General features: G+C 51.1%; 3 protein-coding genes across 3 annotated transcripts; 2 read left to right on the top strand and 1 right to left on the bottom strand.

Annotated features, from left to right (window-relative positions):
* Positions 1 to 499: 499 nt before the first annotated feature.
* Positions 500 to 3,681, top strand: Atp6v1f (ATPase H+ transporting V1 subunit F). The gene is made up of 2 exons (XM_021165292.1): positions 500 to 726; positions 3,236 to 3,681. Exons 1-2 carry the CDS (start codon positions 569 to 571, stop codon positions 3,435 to 3,437), a joined length of 360 nt encoding a protein of 119 aa, XP_021020951.1. The 5' UTR covers positions 500 to 568; the 3' UTR covers positions 3,438 to 3,681.
* A 90-nt stretch (positions 3,682 to 3,771) lies between these two features.
* On the top strand, positions 3,772 to 6,663 carry Spmip1 (sperm microtubule inner protein 1). The gene is made up of 2 exons (XM_021165746.3): positions 3,772 to 5,102; positions 6,435 to 6,663. Exons 1-2 carry the CDS (start codon positions 4,679 to 4,681, stop codon positions 6,542 to 6,544), a joined length of 534 nt encoding a protein of 177 aa, XP_021021405.1. The 5' UTR covers positions 3,772 to 4,678; the 3' UTR covers positions 6,545 to 6,663.
* Positions 6,664 to 6,842: 179 nt separating this feature from the next.
* Positions 6,843 to 11,796, bottom strand: LOC147004021 (uncharacterized). Its single transcript, XM_085840767.1, is given in 9 exon segments — positions 6,843 to 6,906; positions 6,979 to 7,070; positions 7,209 to 7,298; positions 7,383 to 8,234; positions 8,510 to 8,568; positions 10,346 to 10,473; positions 10,668 to 10,771; positions 11,516 to 11,671; positions 11,752 to 11,796. Coding segments are annotated over 9 exon segments (1,590 nt in total).
* Positions 11,797 to 15,578: the final 3,782 nt, after the last annotated feature.

Here is a 15,578-nt window from a genome sequence, read left to right as displayed (position 1 = left end):
TCACAGACTTGTGACCCGCTCCACTGCCGCACTACAACTGCCTCCAAAATCACAAATGTAACAATAAAAAGATTTTTTTTAAAGTCAAACAAATCAAGCACACACTGTTCTGTTTTGTGTAGTGGCACAGGCCTATAATACCAGCATTCGGAAAGTAGAAGCAATAGGATCTGTCCTCTCCTACACTGCAAGTTCAAGTCCAGCCTGAGATAGGTAACCATCTGTCTCAAAAAAGCCAAAACCAAAATAACGTACACAGAAAAAAAAAGAGAGAGAGAGAGTATGTCCCCTAAAGTCTCGGTCTCTAATAACACTAGGTTCAAAAGGCGTTTCTTCCAAGAAAGAAGAAATTAAGGACAGAATGCCAGCAAGAGACCTGTGACGCTCAGCCTTCTGGGAGACGTAGTTCTGTGGTTCCGGCCTCTATGGCGCAGGAGTACGCAGAGTGAGCGAGTTCCTGCTAATGCGCATGCCCGGGAGGCGGGGAACTGCGCATGACTGAAGGGCGGGGTCTCTGCGGGGGCGGGGCATCACAGGTGTTTGGGAAGCGCTCTGCCTGGCCGACAGGATGGCCGGCAGGGGTAAGCTAATCGCGGTGATTGGAGACGAGGACACGGTGACTGGTTTCCTGTTGGGCGGCATAGGGGAGCTAAACAAGAACCGCCACCCTAATTTCCTGGTAGTGGAGAAGGATACCACTATCAATGAGATCGAAGACACTTTCAGGTACGGTAGCCTGTGAGGCCTAAAAGGGACCTTCCGCTTGCAACATGCACGGGGAGAACCCGTGCTTGGTGGCCTGATAACCTGGGTGTCAGGTGGTGGTGGGGACCCGGACGGTCCCGGAAGTCGTCTGTCCACCCTGAGCAGGGGCCTCCGCCATCTAAGTTCCCTTTTGGGGCTCAGTAGGGTCTGGCCTACCGCAGGTCCACGAACTCTCCCCATCACATGATTGTGCGTCAGTTTAGGAGGGGAGTGGAGTTGTGGTCTGCCTCGCCTGTAATTGGACGCTTGGAGCCTCTGGCCAGTGCTGACCGGCGTGTTCAGCCCTCTTCCGGGGTCCCTGTAGCGTATTCTCTGAACCTTAGTCTGTATCCTAAACAAACCACCTCCAGCGTAGTTCCGGACAGTGGACTCGTGTGTGTGTGTGTGTGTGTGTGTACACGCTTCATTTATCTTAGAGGTTCACAATTGTCCTGTAAGGTTATTCCCACTTACTAGTGAGAAAAATAAAGGACGAATAGGTTAGGGCACAGGCCCAAAGAAGACCCATTAGCCATAGGAGGCAGACCCCAGGTCAACTCTTTCTTTTTAATTACGGCGTTTGTGTGTGTCCGTGAGTAGGTGTGCACACATGGAGGTCAGATGACAACTTGTGGAGTCAGTTTTCTTTCCATGGGCTTTGAGGATTGAACTCAAGTAACCCGGCTTGCATAGCAAGCAGCTTTACCTGTGTCTTCTAAGTTACTATCTACTCTGTTTATTCAGCTCCCTGCAGTCTGCCTTGGGGTTTCCATTTGTCTTGGGCACAATGAGCAAAACATCTGGGAAGTATGGCCTTCCCCAAAGACTTTGTACTTCAGATCTTCACGTCATACCCTGGGTCATAGTTTTTAAAACTGGGTGCAGGCATTCCTTTTAAGCCAGAAAGTGCCCTGTTGACTAGAATTGAGGGTGCCAACTCTCTATTTTTTTCCTCATTCCTTTTCTAGAATTACTATGCCAAATCTCAGGAATAAACTGCCCTCATCTGTTTCCCCTAAATAGCCCAGTCCAGGGGTGCTGGCTGAGACTAGTTGCCTGGAACATGGCAGGCTCTGACCTGGTGCTGGCTGAGACTAGTTCCCTGGAACATGGCAGGCTCTGACCTGGTGCTGGCTGAGACTAGTTCCCACAGCCTGGAACATGGCAGGCTCTGACCTGGTGCTGGCTGAGACTAGTTGCCTGGAACATGGCAGGCTCTGTCCTGGTGCTGGCTGAGACTAGTCCCCTGGAACATGGCAGGCTCTGACCTGGTGCTGGCTGAGACTAGTCCCCTGGAACATGGCAGGCTCTGACCTGGTGCTGGCTGAGACTAGTTCCCTGGAACATGGCAGGCTCTGACCTGGTGCTGGCTGAGACTAGTCCCCTGGAACATGGCAGGCTCTGACCTGGTGCTGGCTGAGACTAGTCCCCTGGAACATGGCAGGCTCTGACCTGGTGCTGGCTGAGACTAGTTCCCTGGAACATGGCAGGCTCTGACCTGGTGCTGGCTGAGACTGATCTCTTAGCACACCTGTAAAGTGACCTCCATTGTCACTGGAGGACAGATCTTACTTCCAAGGATTTACCACGTTTCCAACAGGAAGGGCTCCTAAAATCACCAAGCCAAATCTACTCCATGCTTGACACAAAGTAGGTGCCCAGTGAATGACTTTTAATGAGTAAATACTTGGCTGAATGGGTGTGCATGTCTGTGTGTGGAGGTGATCACATGCGAGGAAGGACAGAATGACAGTCTGTCTGGAAATGGTGATTCCTTCATTGCTGAGTTTCCTCTTTCCATCTTGCCTTTGGCTTACAGCAGAAGTCCTCCTGGCCCATCCCCTGCCCTAATCAGTATAGATCTCGAGGCGTCCAGTGGTCTCATTTACCCTATCTCAAAAACTTAGTAAAAAGCAAAAGGTATACTGTAAGGAATCGCCCTGCCACTCCATCCTTGCAACTTGTCTCCCTTTCAACCGCTATCAATAAGAAAATTTTGTTTTGTTTTATAAGACAGGGTTTGTGTAGCCCTCCCTGACTGTACTGGAATTAGCTCTGCAGACCAGGCTGGCCTTGAACTCCACTACCAACTAGTCTTTTTCCTCTCTTCTCTTCTCTTCTCTTCTCTTCTCTTCTCTTCTCTTCTCTTCTCTTCCTCCTCCTCTTCCTCCTCTTCCTCCATTTTTTTTTGTGGTGGTGGGTGGTGGTTTGTTTTGTTAATCAGGTCCTTGTGTTTCTAGACTTTTATGGAGATACAGAGGGGCTCCTATTTCTCTCTCCTCTGCCTCTCCTCCACAGAGGCAGCTTAAAGAACACACTGACTTGCACCCTGGCCTTCACTACCAGTTCCCTCAACAAGCAGATGTGTGGACTCCAACCCTGATCAGTGTGGTTCTGAGCTCCTATGTGTAGTTGCTTCATCCAAGGAAAGAGAAGGCTGAAGGCCTTATGCCTCCGGCCAATGTCATTTCCTCTTCTTCTCCCCCAACAGGCAGTTTCTAAACAGGGATGACATTGGCATCATTCTCATAAACCAGTACATCGCAGAGATGGTTCGGCACGCCCTGGATGCCCACCAGAGGTCCATTCCAGCTGTCCTGGAGATCCCGTCCAAGGAACATCCCTATGATGCAGCCAAAGACTCCATCCTGCGCAGGGCCAAGGGCATGTTCACTGCTGAAGACCTGCGCTAGGGCTGCTCAACCCTCAGCCCTCCTCATGACCAGGCCTCTCCTGGTTTGCCATGCTCTATTTAAGTGTCAAGCCTTGGTTTCCAGCCCCTCCCTTCCTCTTCACTGAGTGGCTTGTAAGCTGTTGGGGTTCGGTTGTTCAGGTCTAGGCTGGGTAGAGAAAGAAAGCCCAACCGTTTCTCCACTGCCTCCTCCCTGTGCTGTTAATAGTATCGTTGTTGATATTAAAGGAATTATTCTCTCCAAATAGTTGCAGCATTGGGGGACATTAGACTTGCAAATATGGAAAAGCAAGGTGAAGAATAATTGGTGGGGGGAATAATTCAAGGACTGGTCACCTGGATCAGAGACTGCCTTCAGCGATGGAGGACAAAGTTTGAGCCCAGTCTTTCTACCTTTGCTGCTTTACCTCGGGTCTTCACGGTGCTGGGAGGGGCCTGCCCAAGGGACAGACCAATTGCCTAGGATTGTCATTGTCATTCTAGATGAGTGTTCTCAACCTGTGGCTCTCCAAAACCACAGGGGTCCCCAAGACCATCAGAGACCACAGATATTTACAATTAGTGAGTAGGAAAATTACAGTCATAAAGTAGCAACAATAATTTTATGGTTGGGGGATCATTACACCATGAGGAACTGCATTAAAGGGTCACAGCATTAGGAAGGTTGAGAACCCCTGCTCTACATAGAGCCTGGGGCCTACAGGTCTGGGAATCAGATGTTTAGTGAGCCTTTCTAGGCTGCCCCAGAAAGGGTAACCTGGGTCTCTACCAAGGGCAATGGCAGGCAGAATCCTGGCTTTCTTAGGGTTCCATTGCTATGAGGAGACACCATGACCAAGACAAGTCTTACAAGGATAACATTTAATTGGGGCTGGCTTACAGGTTCAGAGGTTCAGTCCATTATCATCAAGGCGGGAGCATGGCAGCATCCAGGCAGACATGGTGCAGGAGAAGCTAAGAGTTCTGCCTCTTCACCCAAAGGAAGCCGGGAGCAGACTGTTTCCTCCGTGGCTAGGAGGAAAGTCATAAAGCCTACCCCTACAGTGACACACCACCTACCCCACAAGGCCACACCTCCTAATAGTGCCCACTCCCTGGGCCAAGAATATTCAAAGCAGCACACTGGCCCTATGTGAGGCAAGGCTTGGTTGCTAAGTGACCATCCCAGGGCAGCCACCCACTGTCCACTTGCTATGCCCACTCAGCAATAGCTACCCTGATACTGCTCATTCCTTTGCCACCATGTCGAGGCAGCTCAACATGGACACCCTGCGGCAAAACTTCTGGAAGGAGGAATATCTCAAAGAGATGATGTTGCGCTACGAATGGCAGCGCAAATATGGGACTCTGGTGAAGGCCAAGCAGAAGGCTAAGGCTGCATCCCGTCTGCCCCGCAAACTGCCCACCCTGTTGCCTAAGGCCTCAGTCGCACCACCACCACCAGCCTCCAAAACAACCCCGTCTAAAGCCCCCAGCCCTGCCCCAGAGCCTCTTTTTCTGTCAGATATGTACCCAGTTGCGCCTAACACCAAAGCCCTGCTGTATGAAGGCATCTCCCACGACTTGCAGGGGCGCTACCAGTATCTCAACACCCGAAAACTGGATCTGCCAGAGACGCGTTACCTGTTCCCCATCACCACCAACTTCACATATGGCTGGCAGCTGGGTGAGCCTCGACCTCCCATAAATGAGTCCCCTCACAAACATGGAGCGCCTGCCATGTGCTGGAGAGAAAACATTCGGGGGGAAAGGCCAGATTGTGGAGATAGATGTAATAGAAGCTCTGTGAAATGAAGGAATGGTGGTGGGTAGGGAGGCAAGGGCATGTGCTTCAGCCGGATCCTCAGCACAGGCCTATCGCAGGCGTTTAAGGCTGAGGGCTAAATGATATGGGGAAGGGTTCTGTCCTAATTTGAAGGGAAGCTAGTGAGGATTTAAACAAGTGAGTGATGCTGGATTTGAGACACGGAGGCTCCTGGGCAGGTGAATTAGGCACCTGTGTTATCTTGGCAAGACGTGATTAGGATTAGAACTGATATCAAGGATGTTTTAGACACCACTCCATGGGGCTTCTTGCCGGTTTAAATAAGACAGGAAGGGCAAGCAAGGGTGACCCACAGATTCTGTTGTAGTTGCTCGTGAGATTAGAAGAGGACAGGGCAGGTGGTGTTTGAAGACAGGTCCGTGGTGGCCATAGTAGGTTCAGGGTGTCACTGAGGCAGCTGTGTGTGGAAGCATGGCCTTGCGGAGTTAGGTAAGAGCTAAGAATGGAATTTTACCTGAAGGGAGTAGGGAGGTGGGCCAGCATGTAGGGGTGGCATTGGCAGGAAGGTGAGCACCTGTTTTTTTCTGAGAGACTGAAGGTAGGTTGTCAGCCAGGACAGAAAGGAGAGACCAGGTGGCTTTTCAAAAGTGTAGGGAAAATACCAAGGCTGTATGTGCCATTGGGTTGATGAGGGCTCTGGAGTATCCATTCACTCACTAACCTACGGGTCAGGAGGTTCTAGGGAGTGTGTCCCACTGCCTGAGCATGTGCAAAACAGGTGGGTGGGTGGGAGCAACACAGTGACCTCATTTTCCTCTGAGATGAAAGTAAGGGACCGGCCTTCCCCACAGAAGAAAGAGGAAGCCCCAGAAGTGAGGTGGAGGTAGAAGGAAAGTCCCATGTCTCCACAGTTTGTCCCTGTGACAAACGTAGCTGAGAGGCACTCTCTGACCTGTTGGCCCTGGGGAGAGAGTGCAGTGGTCCATCATCTAGATGCCCAAAAAAGGCCCCAGTGGAACATCTTAGAACCCGATGATCCTGGCAGTCAGCTGAGTCCAGTTATCCAGCACCCAAACGTATTTTCCTGTAGTCCTCACTTCTCAGAAGTCCTTTTTATTTATTTATGCAGGGCAGATACAACATGGGTAGAGTCTTAGGGCTATGTGGGAAACTCCTGTGCTCTGAGACCCCCTCCTCAGAAACCCATTTCTAGTATCTGACATCTTTTCCCAGGCCCTCCGACAAAGCAAGAATTGGTCTCCTGCAAGATGTGCCGAATTGAGTCATTCTTCCGTAAGAATGGTGCCTTTGCACTCCTGGACCCTCGAGATCTGGCCCTCTGAGCTTGGGCCTGGCAGTGACTTAGGAACCAAAAGAAGAAATAAGAGGATTTCTGGTGGAGCCTCATTGCTCTATGCATGCGTGTGCGTTCGAGAATGTGTGCGAGACTCTGTGTGTGTGTGTGTGTGTGTGTGTGTGTGTGTGTGTGTGTGTTCTCCCTGGCCTTAATGGTTCCCTCTGGGCCTTTCTAAAACCATCTCACACCTAGTAGGGTCACCCCTTTAGCCTTTTCCTTAATCATCAGCTCCAAATCTCCAGGGGGACCCAGCAAGGGAAGGGGCAGTCTGGGTAGGGTGGAAGCTATTCTCCAAGAGTAGGCTCCTCGGTGCCAGGAGACAGTAGCTCCTGGAAGTTCTGGGTGTTCCTGGGAAGACGGTGGGTTGTCAATCAAATGTCAGGGCAAAGGGGCACCTACCATTCCCTGCCTGCCTCTTACCTGGCCCCGAGTGCCCGCAGCTGCAAAGTCCTGCCTCGATGCACTTGTTCCAGCAGTTCCCTCAAGACGCGTTGCCGTCCTGCTCTGTCCTCCTAGGTGGCAAGAGCTCTGAGCGGGTAGGTGTGGCCAAGAGGGGACCGCCCTGGACCCGCCCCTCTCGCTGAGCCCCTCAGAAGCAGCTGGCTGCGGGGGACACAGCCGCGGTGGCCACGTCCCCTCTCCCCTCTTGCCTGTGGTACCTTCTGAGCCACGCTGGGAGGGAGCCCCAGTGGATAAACCCGGCGATGGTGGTTCGCAAGGATGCGGAGTCGTTCCAGGACCTGGGGAGGTGGCAGTCAGCCGGCTCTGCCTAGGCAACTCTCCCATCCCCACCACTACCGGCAGGCCGGGCCTTTGGGACTCACCCGGAGCCGCTGCTGCTCGCGGTCCCTCTGCCGCCGCTGCCTGGCTGCTCCGTTCAGCTCTAGTAGTCGCTGCAGAACCCCCTGCTCTGCACTGGCCAGTGCCTCCTCTCTGATCCGGGGCTCAGGCCACGCGTCCTTGGAGGGTTTGGGGTCCCTAGGGACTTTCTGCTCCCTGAGAGCACTGGGGAGCCTTGGCTGGCGCTCCTGCGCCTCAGAGACAAGTATCCCGCCATCTGGGCCTTGGAGCTGTGGTGGGGTGGGAGGAGCCCAAGTCCCTTCCTGGGTGGCTGCTGCCTGTGTCACCTGGGTGCTCCCACCCTGGGGTCCTGCTATCCCCTTTTCCACATGCTGAGGGATGGGCTTTTCTGGGGACTTGTAGAAGTCACTGGAATGACCCTGAGGCTTGTCCTCTTCCTGGCGCCATACTGTGGCTCCTCCCTGAACTTCCCCCCAGACTTCTGACTTACTGCCTTCCTGCAATGGAGGGGTTTTTAATTCCTGGCCCTGTTGAACCTGCTTCCTTTCACTTTGAGTCTGAGGAACTCCTTTGTTTTGTCCCTGAGTTGACTCTCCTTTATAACCCTGAGGTGACTGGCCACGCTGATCCTGTGGTGTCCCCTCTGGGTGACCTTGAGGAGTCAGCAGTGTCTGAGGTGCTGCTCTCTCCTGACTCAGGCCGGAGCCCAGCCCCTTGGAGGGGTCTTGGAGAGCTGACAAGCCCTGGGAAGCCAGGTCAGAGGGCTCTGGGCCTTCCTGGCCCAGCTTTCCCTCCTGTGTACTTCTGAGAGTCTGTCCACAGGAACTCTGAATGTTTGGTTCTGTTTGGCTCCTTTCTTCCATCTTGCCTGGGTCCTAGGAAGAAAAAGCATTTTGGGCCCAAAAAGTTTGTGCGGTAGCCCCGCGACTGCTCTTCCCCAAGTGGGCTCCATATCCTATCACTACCACCTCTACCCACCCACTTTTGCTGATCTCTGAGTGTACTTAACCATTTTATACTGTTTAAAAGGTCTCAGCACTGGCCCCTCTTACCTCCAATAGCCCCACTATACCCAGGAGCCTTCTCCCAGGTAGACTCCACCCCTTCTGCCCCCAGAGGGCTCTTGCCCATGACCCTCTGACCCTTTCACCTTAAGTTCTGAGTTTCCTGGCTCCTTGAAGTTACTGCTGCTGGTCGGATGTAAGCAACCTGAGGGTGAAAAGCCAGACAATGACCGATGTCTACTGGCATCTGGCCTCTTACACCCAGATTAGGATGAAGATGTCTGAAGCTGAGCAGTGGTGGCCCATGCCTTTAATCCCAGCACTCAGGAGGCAGAGGCAGGAGGGTCTCTGTGAGTTTACAGCCAGCTTGGTCTACAGAGTGAGTTCCAGGATAGCCAGGGCTACACAGAGAAACCCTGTCTCAAAAAGCCCAAAAAACAAAAAATAAAAATGAGGATGCCCAGGTAGTGCTTCTATTTCCAGTAGTCACAATTCCTGTACCTTCGTTCCCACTGTCTTACCACGCGCTGCATACCCGGGCTGTATGCAGTGCCACGAGTCACCTGTGTCTGCAACGGCCGACCCCAACTTTTTAGCCTGAAGAGACCTCTCTAAGGATCCTGCACTCTTCCTCCCCCAGGAACACCACAAGGAGGGCCATCCTATGGCGTAATGACACACACACACACACACACGCACACACACACACACACTTTATCTGTGTCTGGAGGTTCAGGATGACAGAAGAGCCCCACTGGGCCCTACTTTCTCTGTCATGAAAGAAAATCCTACTTAGCTCTTTGTTTCTGACAGCAAACTCAAAAGAAGCTGGCTTAAAAACTGCCAAGTCTTCATAATGTACAAAAGAAATCTAAAAGAGAGACGCTCTGCCCGCTGCTCCCTGCAGCTGTGGACAGGAGAGCGCTCTGTACATCAGAATTGGCTCAAGGGTCTGCATTTCATAGCTCCTAAATTGAGCTCCTTTGCAGACTATCACATCCTTCTCTTGCAGGGAAAACAGGCTGAATATTTACAATAGTAACTACAGGCGTTTGTTTTCTATGGAGACCCGTGCAGCTTTCAAAGGTTTTTTTTAAACAACGGAGTTTTATAAAATTCTCCAGCTTTAGAAAACCTTGTCAAAAGGTGGGAAAACAACCTCTTCCCTTCTTCCTGCTGATCTGTGGTCTTATTAGAGAGTAATACCCCCCACCATCACCACCTCCAGGTAATATTACACCGCCAGTGTAAATTGTATCGTTCCCCAAGAGATAATACTTGTAAAACCTCTGTCGATCAAACAAGAAACAATTAGCACTCTTTCATTCCAGTGATAAAACAACTGGAAGTATAAAGCTTTGATAGGTGTATTGTTGAACACAATTTGAGAATCAATTCCTTTTACAACAGGCAGAGGGTGGGGGAAAGAAAGGCCAGAGCATCTGTCCCACAAACCCTACCTGCCTACTTCACGTCTTAACTCTCTCACAAGGTTGTGATCTCAAAGACTAGACCAAGTCCTCGGTGTCTCTGTATAGCCCCTGTGCATAAGGGTGACAGATCACCTAAGGTTGCTAATCTCTTCCTTCATCCTTGGGCATCAACTGCTGCTTCTTCCTGCTGCTCCTGTCTGAGCTCCAAATTCAGTTCAGAATCCCACTGGACACAGTGCCAGGCTGGAAACTGGCAACAAAACCTACTTCCGTTGAGCACAGAGGTACACCTGTAATCCTAGCACTCGTGAGGATGAAGCAGGAGGATTGTGAGTTCAAGACCAGGCTGGAATCTACAGCAAGTTCCAGGTTAAAATAACCTATATAGCAAGACCCTGACTCAAAAAATAAAACAAAAATATATAAATGCAGATATATTTAAAAACCTATTTGCCGTCCCCAGCTGACTCTGACACCCAGTGAAAGGCTGTGTGATGAAGAATGACCTGGGATGAAGGTATCCCTGCTTCCCAGTCTAGTCTGGCTTACCAGCTCCAGGAACTCCTGCTCCACCGGCTTCTTGCCCCTCTCCTGTTGGTGTACCAGGTGCAGCCTTGGCAGGCATAATGGGGCCCTCCAGCCTTGGGTCTCCATCACTCCTGGCTTCCTCCAGCTTCCTGTAAGAGTTCAGCAGCTGCAGCGGGGAGGCAACCTAGACTAGCCCCACTAATCTCCCTAGCCTCTTCAGGCTGCCTAACTCTGAGTCAGGGAGCCTCCCCTGCACCCAGTGGATCCCGGGAAATGGAGGCAGGAGGAGGGACACTAGGGGGGACTGTGAAGGGAAGAATGTTCTCTGTCACTGTGAGGTAGCATTGAGTCTGTACAGTCCCTGGAGAGCAAGACTCACCCCTTCAGGAGCTGGTGGCTCTCACTGTGGGCTTCCCCGGCCTGGAGTGGAGGACACAGCTTGGAACTCTGCAAGAATCAAGTGAGCCCAGACCCACAGGATAGCATTCCCTGGGTGTGGAAGGAAGCTCTGAGCCAGCCCCCAGGTGTCCTGCCTCCTGGCATTCGTGCCCTCTGTGATACCTCTTCCTCAAGGCTGATCAAACTCTTTCGTATTGTTCACTGCTAGCCTAATGATTGTTACTACTGAGGCTGCCTCAGCCTGAGAAGCCCCTAAGCTGACCTCAGTGACAGGACTAAGGTGCCATCCCAGTTCTCAGCTCTGCTTTGGGACCCAGTCACCTCTCCAAAGGATGGACCAGCTTGAGGAGAGCCCATGGCAAAAGCCGCTCTGAATCTCTGGCTCAGGGCTATGCTGGACACCAGTGCCTTTGACCTCTTAGATCTGCCAGGTGGCATCCTTCCCTCTGGGGAGCCACATGGAAAGACTTGCATATGGCCCCAGTTGATTTCACCAGCTAGTTAACTGTTCAGTCTTTGGATTAGGAGAGCATGGTGTTTGTTGGGTATGGTAGAAACCCTTTTGTTCCAGTGAGTCCAGGAGTTCTCCCAAAGGCCTTTGAAGAAAGATCTAGAAGGATCTATCATTACCCACATTCATAGCTAGGCTATAAGAAGCTTAGAGACCACAGGAAATCATAAAGCAGAAATTTGAACCTGTAAGTCCTAAAGGCCCTTGCACCTTCCACTCCCCCTGGCCCCTACCCTTGGGACTCCTTCAGTGTCACACAGAACCTCTACTCAGCCACTCACCAGCTGCTCAAAGTCTTCATCTACACTCCTGCCCCAGGACTGGCTGCACTGGCTCGGTGCATACTGAGTCTGGCTCCTCTGGCTGCAGTACCCGGCCCAGGGGGGCCAGAAGAGGCCCAGCCCTACCCCAGTCAGCAGCTCCAAGTCCCAGAGAAGCTGCAGATGGGTGGGAAATGAGAATATGAGGAGATCCACTCTGCCTTCTGCATCTACTTCCCCCATGTGCCAGCCCCTACCTTCTCCTGTGCCCGCTGGCTTCCCTCCATCTCCAGCAGTGTCATAGGTAGCTCCAGACCTGGGGGACAGTCACAGCCCTCATGAACCTGGAGAGGGGATCAAGAGTGGAGTCAGGCCCCTGTCTGTTCCCCTGGAAGCAGCACTTGGCTTTTCTTACCTGCTGTAAGGCATTTTGAAGCTGGCCTAGATCTGCAGAGCGCTGGAAGAGAAGTTGGTACAGGGTCAAGGCTTGCTTGGGGCTGCAGGGGAGTCTTGGATACCCAGGAGTGGTTGCCTGTGCCATGGGGAAGAGAACGGGTCAGAAGTTCTCTCCTTCCTCAATATCTGCATCTGCTGCAGGGGCCTCAAGGGAGGTAGAGGACAAGGGACAGGGAACAAAAGCTCTGATCTCAATAATGCAGGGCCCTGACACCTGAGCAGGGCTGTGCAGGAGCCTCCCGAGATGCTGGGGTCACTCTGGGAGAGGTTTCAAGGATTAAAGGTGGAATGCAGAGCCAGACACAAGAAACCTTAGCATGTGTTCCTATCTATGACACCAATGCATATTTATCTTACATAGGCATCGCCATGCTTTTATTTATGTTGCTGTGGTAAAATGGCCTGAGAAAAGCAACTGAGTAGGCTCCATGGAGATGACCCAGCAGCTACCTGCACTGCTGACTTTTCAGAGGACACAGGTCAGGTCCCCGGTGTGCACACGGAAGCTCACAACCATCTGTAAAACCAATCTCAAAGGATCCTACACTCACTTCTGATCTCTGTGGGCATCTGGCACACTGACAGTGCCCTTACTTGTATGCAGGCAAACACACACACACACACACACACACACACATCTTTTTTTTAAAGACCAATTTAGGGTAAAAGTGTTTGGTTTAGCTCCCAATTCCAGGTTACAGCCAATCAGTGTGGGGAGGTCACAGTGGCAGGAGCTTGAGACAATAGTCATGTTACCTCTGAAGCCAGGGACATACACACACTTAGTACTCAACTTTCTCTACCTTCATACAGTCTGAGGGAGCAGCGCCGTCAACACCAATTAAAGCAATCGAGATAGTACCCCACAGACATGGCACAGGGCACCCTGATCATGGCAACCCCTCACTGAGATGCTCTTCCCACATGATCCTTCCCAGAGGCGCCAAGTTGAGCATCAGAACTAACCATCATGTGAGCACATCCGTCTTATGAGAATTTTCCAGCTGTGTTAAATGGTCGTCACAAAAGTATGCATTGTATGGGTCATGGTGTCGGCAGCATGACACGTGTCAGCCCCCACACGCCTCTGCATGGGATCCCTCATCACAGCTGCACGTGGTAGGCACTATGGCCATCCTCATCGACATACCAAGAGACTGGCTCCCGAGAGCTTCTGATTCATGGCAATGTTTCTCTCGCTTGAAATGACATGGCAAACACTCTAAGAAGGTGTGGTCTAGGGACAGTCAGTGAGAGGTGGGTGTGAGCAGCGAGAGTGAGCAAGCAGTGGGAGTCCAGCAATGGTGCAGTCTCTGCCCACCTGCTAAACACTGTCCAGGGGCATCCCACCTGTTTCCCTTCCATGCAGGATGCATGCTGCTGCTGGACTCATGTACATACCCATGCATGCTGCTGCTGGACTCATGTACATTCCCATGCATGCTGCTGCTGGACTCATGTGCATACCCATGCATGCTGCTGCTGGACTCATGTACATTCCCATGCATGCTGCTGCTGGACTCATGTACATTCCCATGCATGCTGCTGCTGGACTCATGTACATTCCCATGCATGCTGCTGCTGGACTCATGTACATTCCCATGCATGCTGCTGCTGGACTCATGTACATTCCCATGCATGCTGCTGCTGGACTCATGTACATTCCCATGCATGCTGCTGCTGGACTCATGTACATTCCCATGCATGCTGCTGCTGGACTCATGTACATACCCATGCATGCTGCTGCTGGACTCATGTACATACCCATGCATGCTGCCACTGTACTCATGTACATGTGCATGTAAGGAAAAGAACCAAAACAGAGGTCTACTCTACAGATGAGATATTGACTATTCCCCAATGACTCAGGCTTGGTCCCCAGGCTGACACTACTGGGAGATGCCATGGTCTTTTAAGGAACAAAGTATTCTAGTAATCCTTTGGTCTCTGGATGGTGGTGGCACATGCCTTTAATCCCAGCATTCTGGAAGCAGGTGGACCTCTGTGAGTTTGAGGCCAGTCTGGTCTACAGATTGAGTTCCAGGATAGCCAGGCCTACACAGAGAAAGCCTGTCTTGAAAACACAAAACCCCCTAAAACAAAAACAAGAAGAAAGGAAGAAAGGAAGAAAGGAAGAAAGGAAGGAAGGAAGGAAGGAAGGAAGGAAGGAAGGAAGGAAGGAAGAAAGAAAGAAAGAAAGAAAGAAAGAAAGAAAGAAAGAAAGAAAGAAAGAAAGAAAGAAAGAAAAGACTACCCTTAGGTAGTCAATTGTGGGCCCCTGTCCTCTCCTGTCTCTGTTTCCTGGTTCATGATGTCAGTAGTTTGCTCCAGTGAATAATCCCCACTGTTGCCATCCAGTGCCCTCAGCAAGGCCCAAAGCAACATGACAAGCCAATCGTGGATGGAAGCCTCCAGCACTGAGAGTCAAAATAAACCTTTTCATTTATAAATTAAAAAGCTTTGGGCATTTTGTTATAGCAATGGAAAGCTAAGACATCCCAGACTCTTCACAGTCCATGTCCTCTTGTCCTAAGCAGCCTGGCTTGCTTGTAGCCTTGTCAGTCTGGCAGGAGAGGGTGGTGCAAGCTTTCCTCTCTGATCCCCAAATGAAAATGGCCTCTCTCTTTAAAAGAAGGCTAAGCTGGAAAGGATGAGTGGCCTCCAATTCATTTCAATACTCGGCTGCCCAAGTAAATAATGAAGGGCTTGGCTGCATCTCTCCTGGAGCGATTAGCCCTCACTTACCTTATATTGGGATCATTAGTGATAACAGAGTCCCCTGATCTTAGAACTAAGATTCCTAAAACTGTTTTGTTTTGTTCTGTTTCAAGACAGGGTTTCTCTGGGTTGTCCTGGAACTCGATCGGTAGACCAGGCTGGACTTGAACTCAGAAATCCACCTGCCTCTGCCTCTGCCTCCCAAGTACTGGGATTAAAGGTGGATGCCACTACTGCCTGGCAAGGTTCCTAAAACACTTAAGGTCACATCATTCAAGAAAACTCAAATTCTGGGTCTTTTCTATTCCCAAACCTTCCCCTATAATGACATCTTGGTAAGCTGTATTTATTGTCTGCATGTCTGCCTGACGCTGTGGCTGTGAATGCACACAGATGTTCGTGCACATGTGTTTCTTCCTTTTTTTTTTTTTAAGATTTATTTATTTATTTTATGCACATGAGTACACTGTTGCTGTCCTCAGACACACCAGAAGAAGGCATCAGATCCCATTACAGATGGTTGTGAGCCACCATGTGGTTGCTGGGAATTGAACTCAGGACCTCTGGAAGAGCAGTCGGGTGCTCTTGACCGTTGAGCCATCTCTCCAGCCAGCCCACACATGTGTTTCTAAGGGTTCTCCTGCATATGAACAGAAGCTGCCCATGAAGCTGTACTTCTCTGGTCTCTGTCTAGGCACGGAGGCCTGTATCACCAGTTCTTAGAGTAACCAAGAAGATATTGAGGCATTCAGAACAACAAACCCAGGAGAAAGAAAGAGGAAGGCTAGGCATGATTTATGCCTCTTCTCAGTGGCTCTTCAACCCCTGGAAGGTCCCACATGGGTCTACAAGGGGTCTCAGGTAACAGTCACAGGCCATGCCTACCACACGCCTAGCACGGGGTAAAGAC

The sequence above is a fragment of the Mus caroli genome, unplaced genomic scaffold, assembly GCF_978045245.1.
Source record: "Mus caroli unplaced genomic scaffold, Mus_caroli_1 scaffold_7, whole genome shotgun sequence".
NCBI classification, from domain to species: Eukaryota; Metazoa; Chordata; class Mammalia; order Rodentia; family Muridae; genus Mus; species Mus caroli.
This window is presented reverse-complemented; position numbering and strand designations above follow the sequence as displayed.

Coding starts and splice junctions, on each gene's coding strand:
- Atp6v1f (XM_021165292.1), top strand. CDS start 569: ATGGCCGGCAGGGGTAAGCTAATCGCGGTGATTGGAGACGAGGACACG. Junction 727..3,235: donor GAGATCGAAGACACTTTCAG/GTACGGTAGCCT, acceptor CTCCCCCAACAG/GCAGTTTCTAAACAGGGATG.
- Spmip1 (XM_021165746.3), top strand. CDS start 4,679: ATGTCGAGGCAGCTCAACATGGACACCCTGCGGCAAAACTTCTGGAAG. Junction 5,103..6,434: donor CACATATGGCTGGCAGCTGG/GTGAGCCTCGAC, acceptor ATCTTTTCCCAG/GCCCTCCGACAAAGCAAGAA.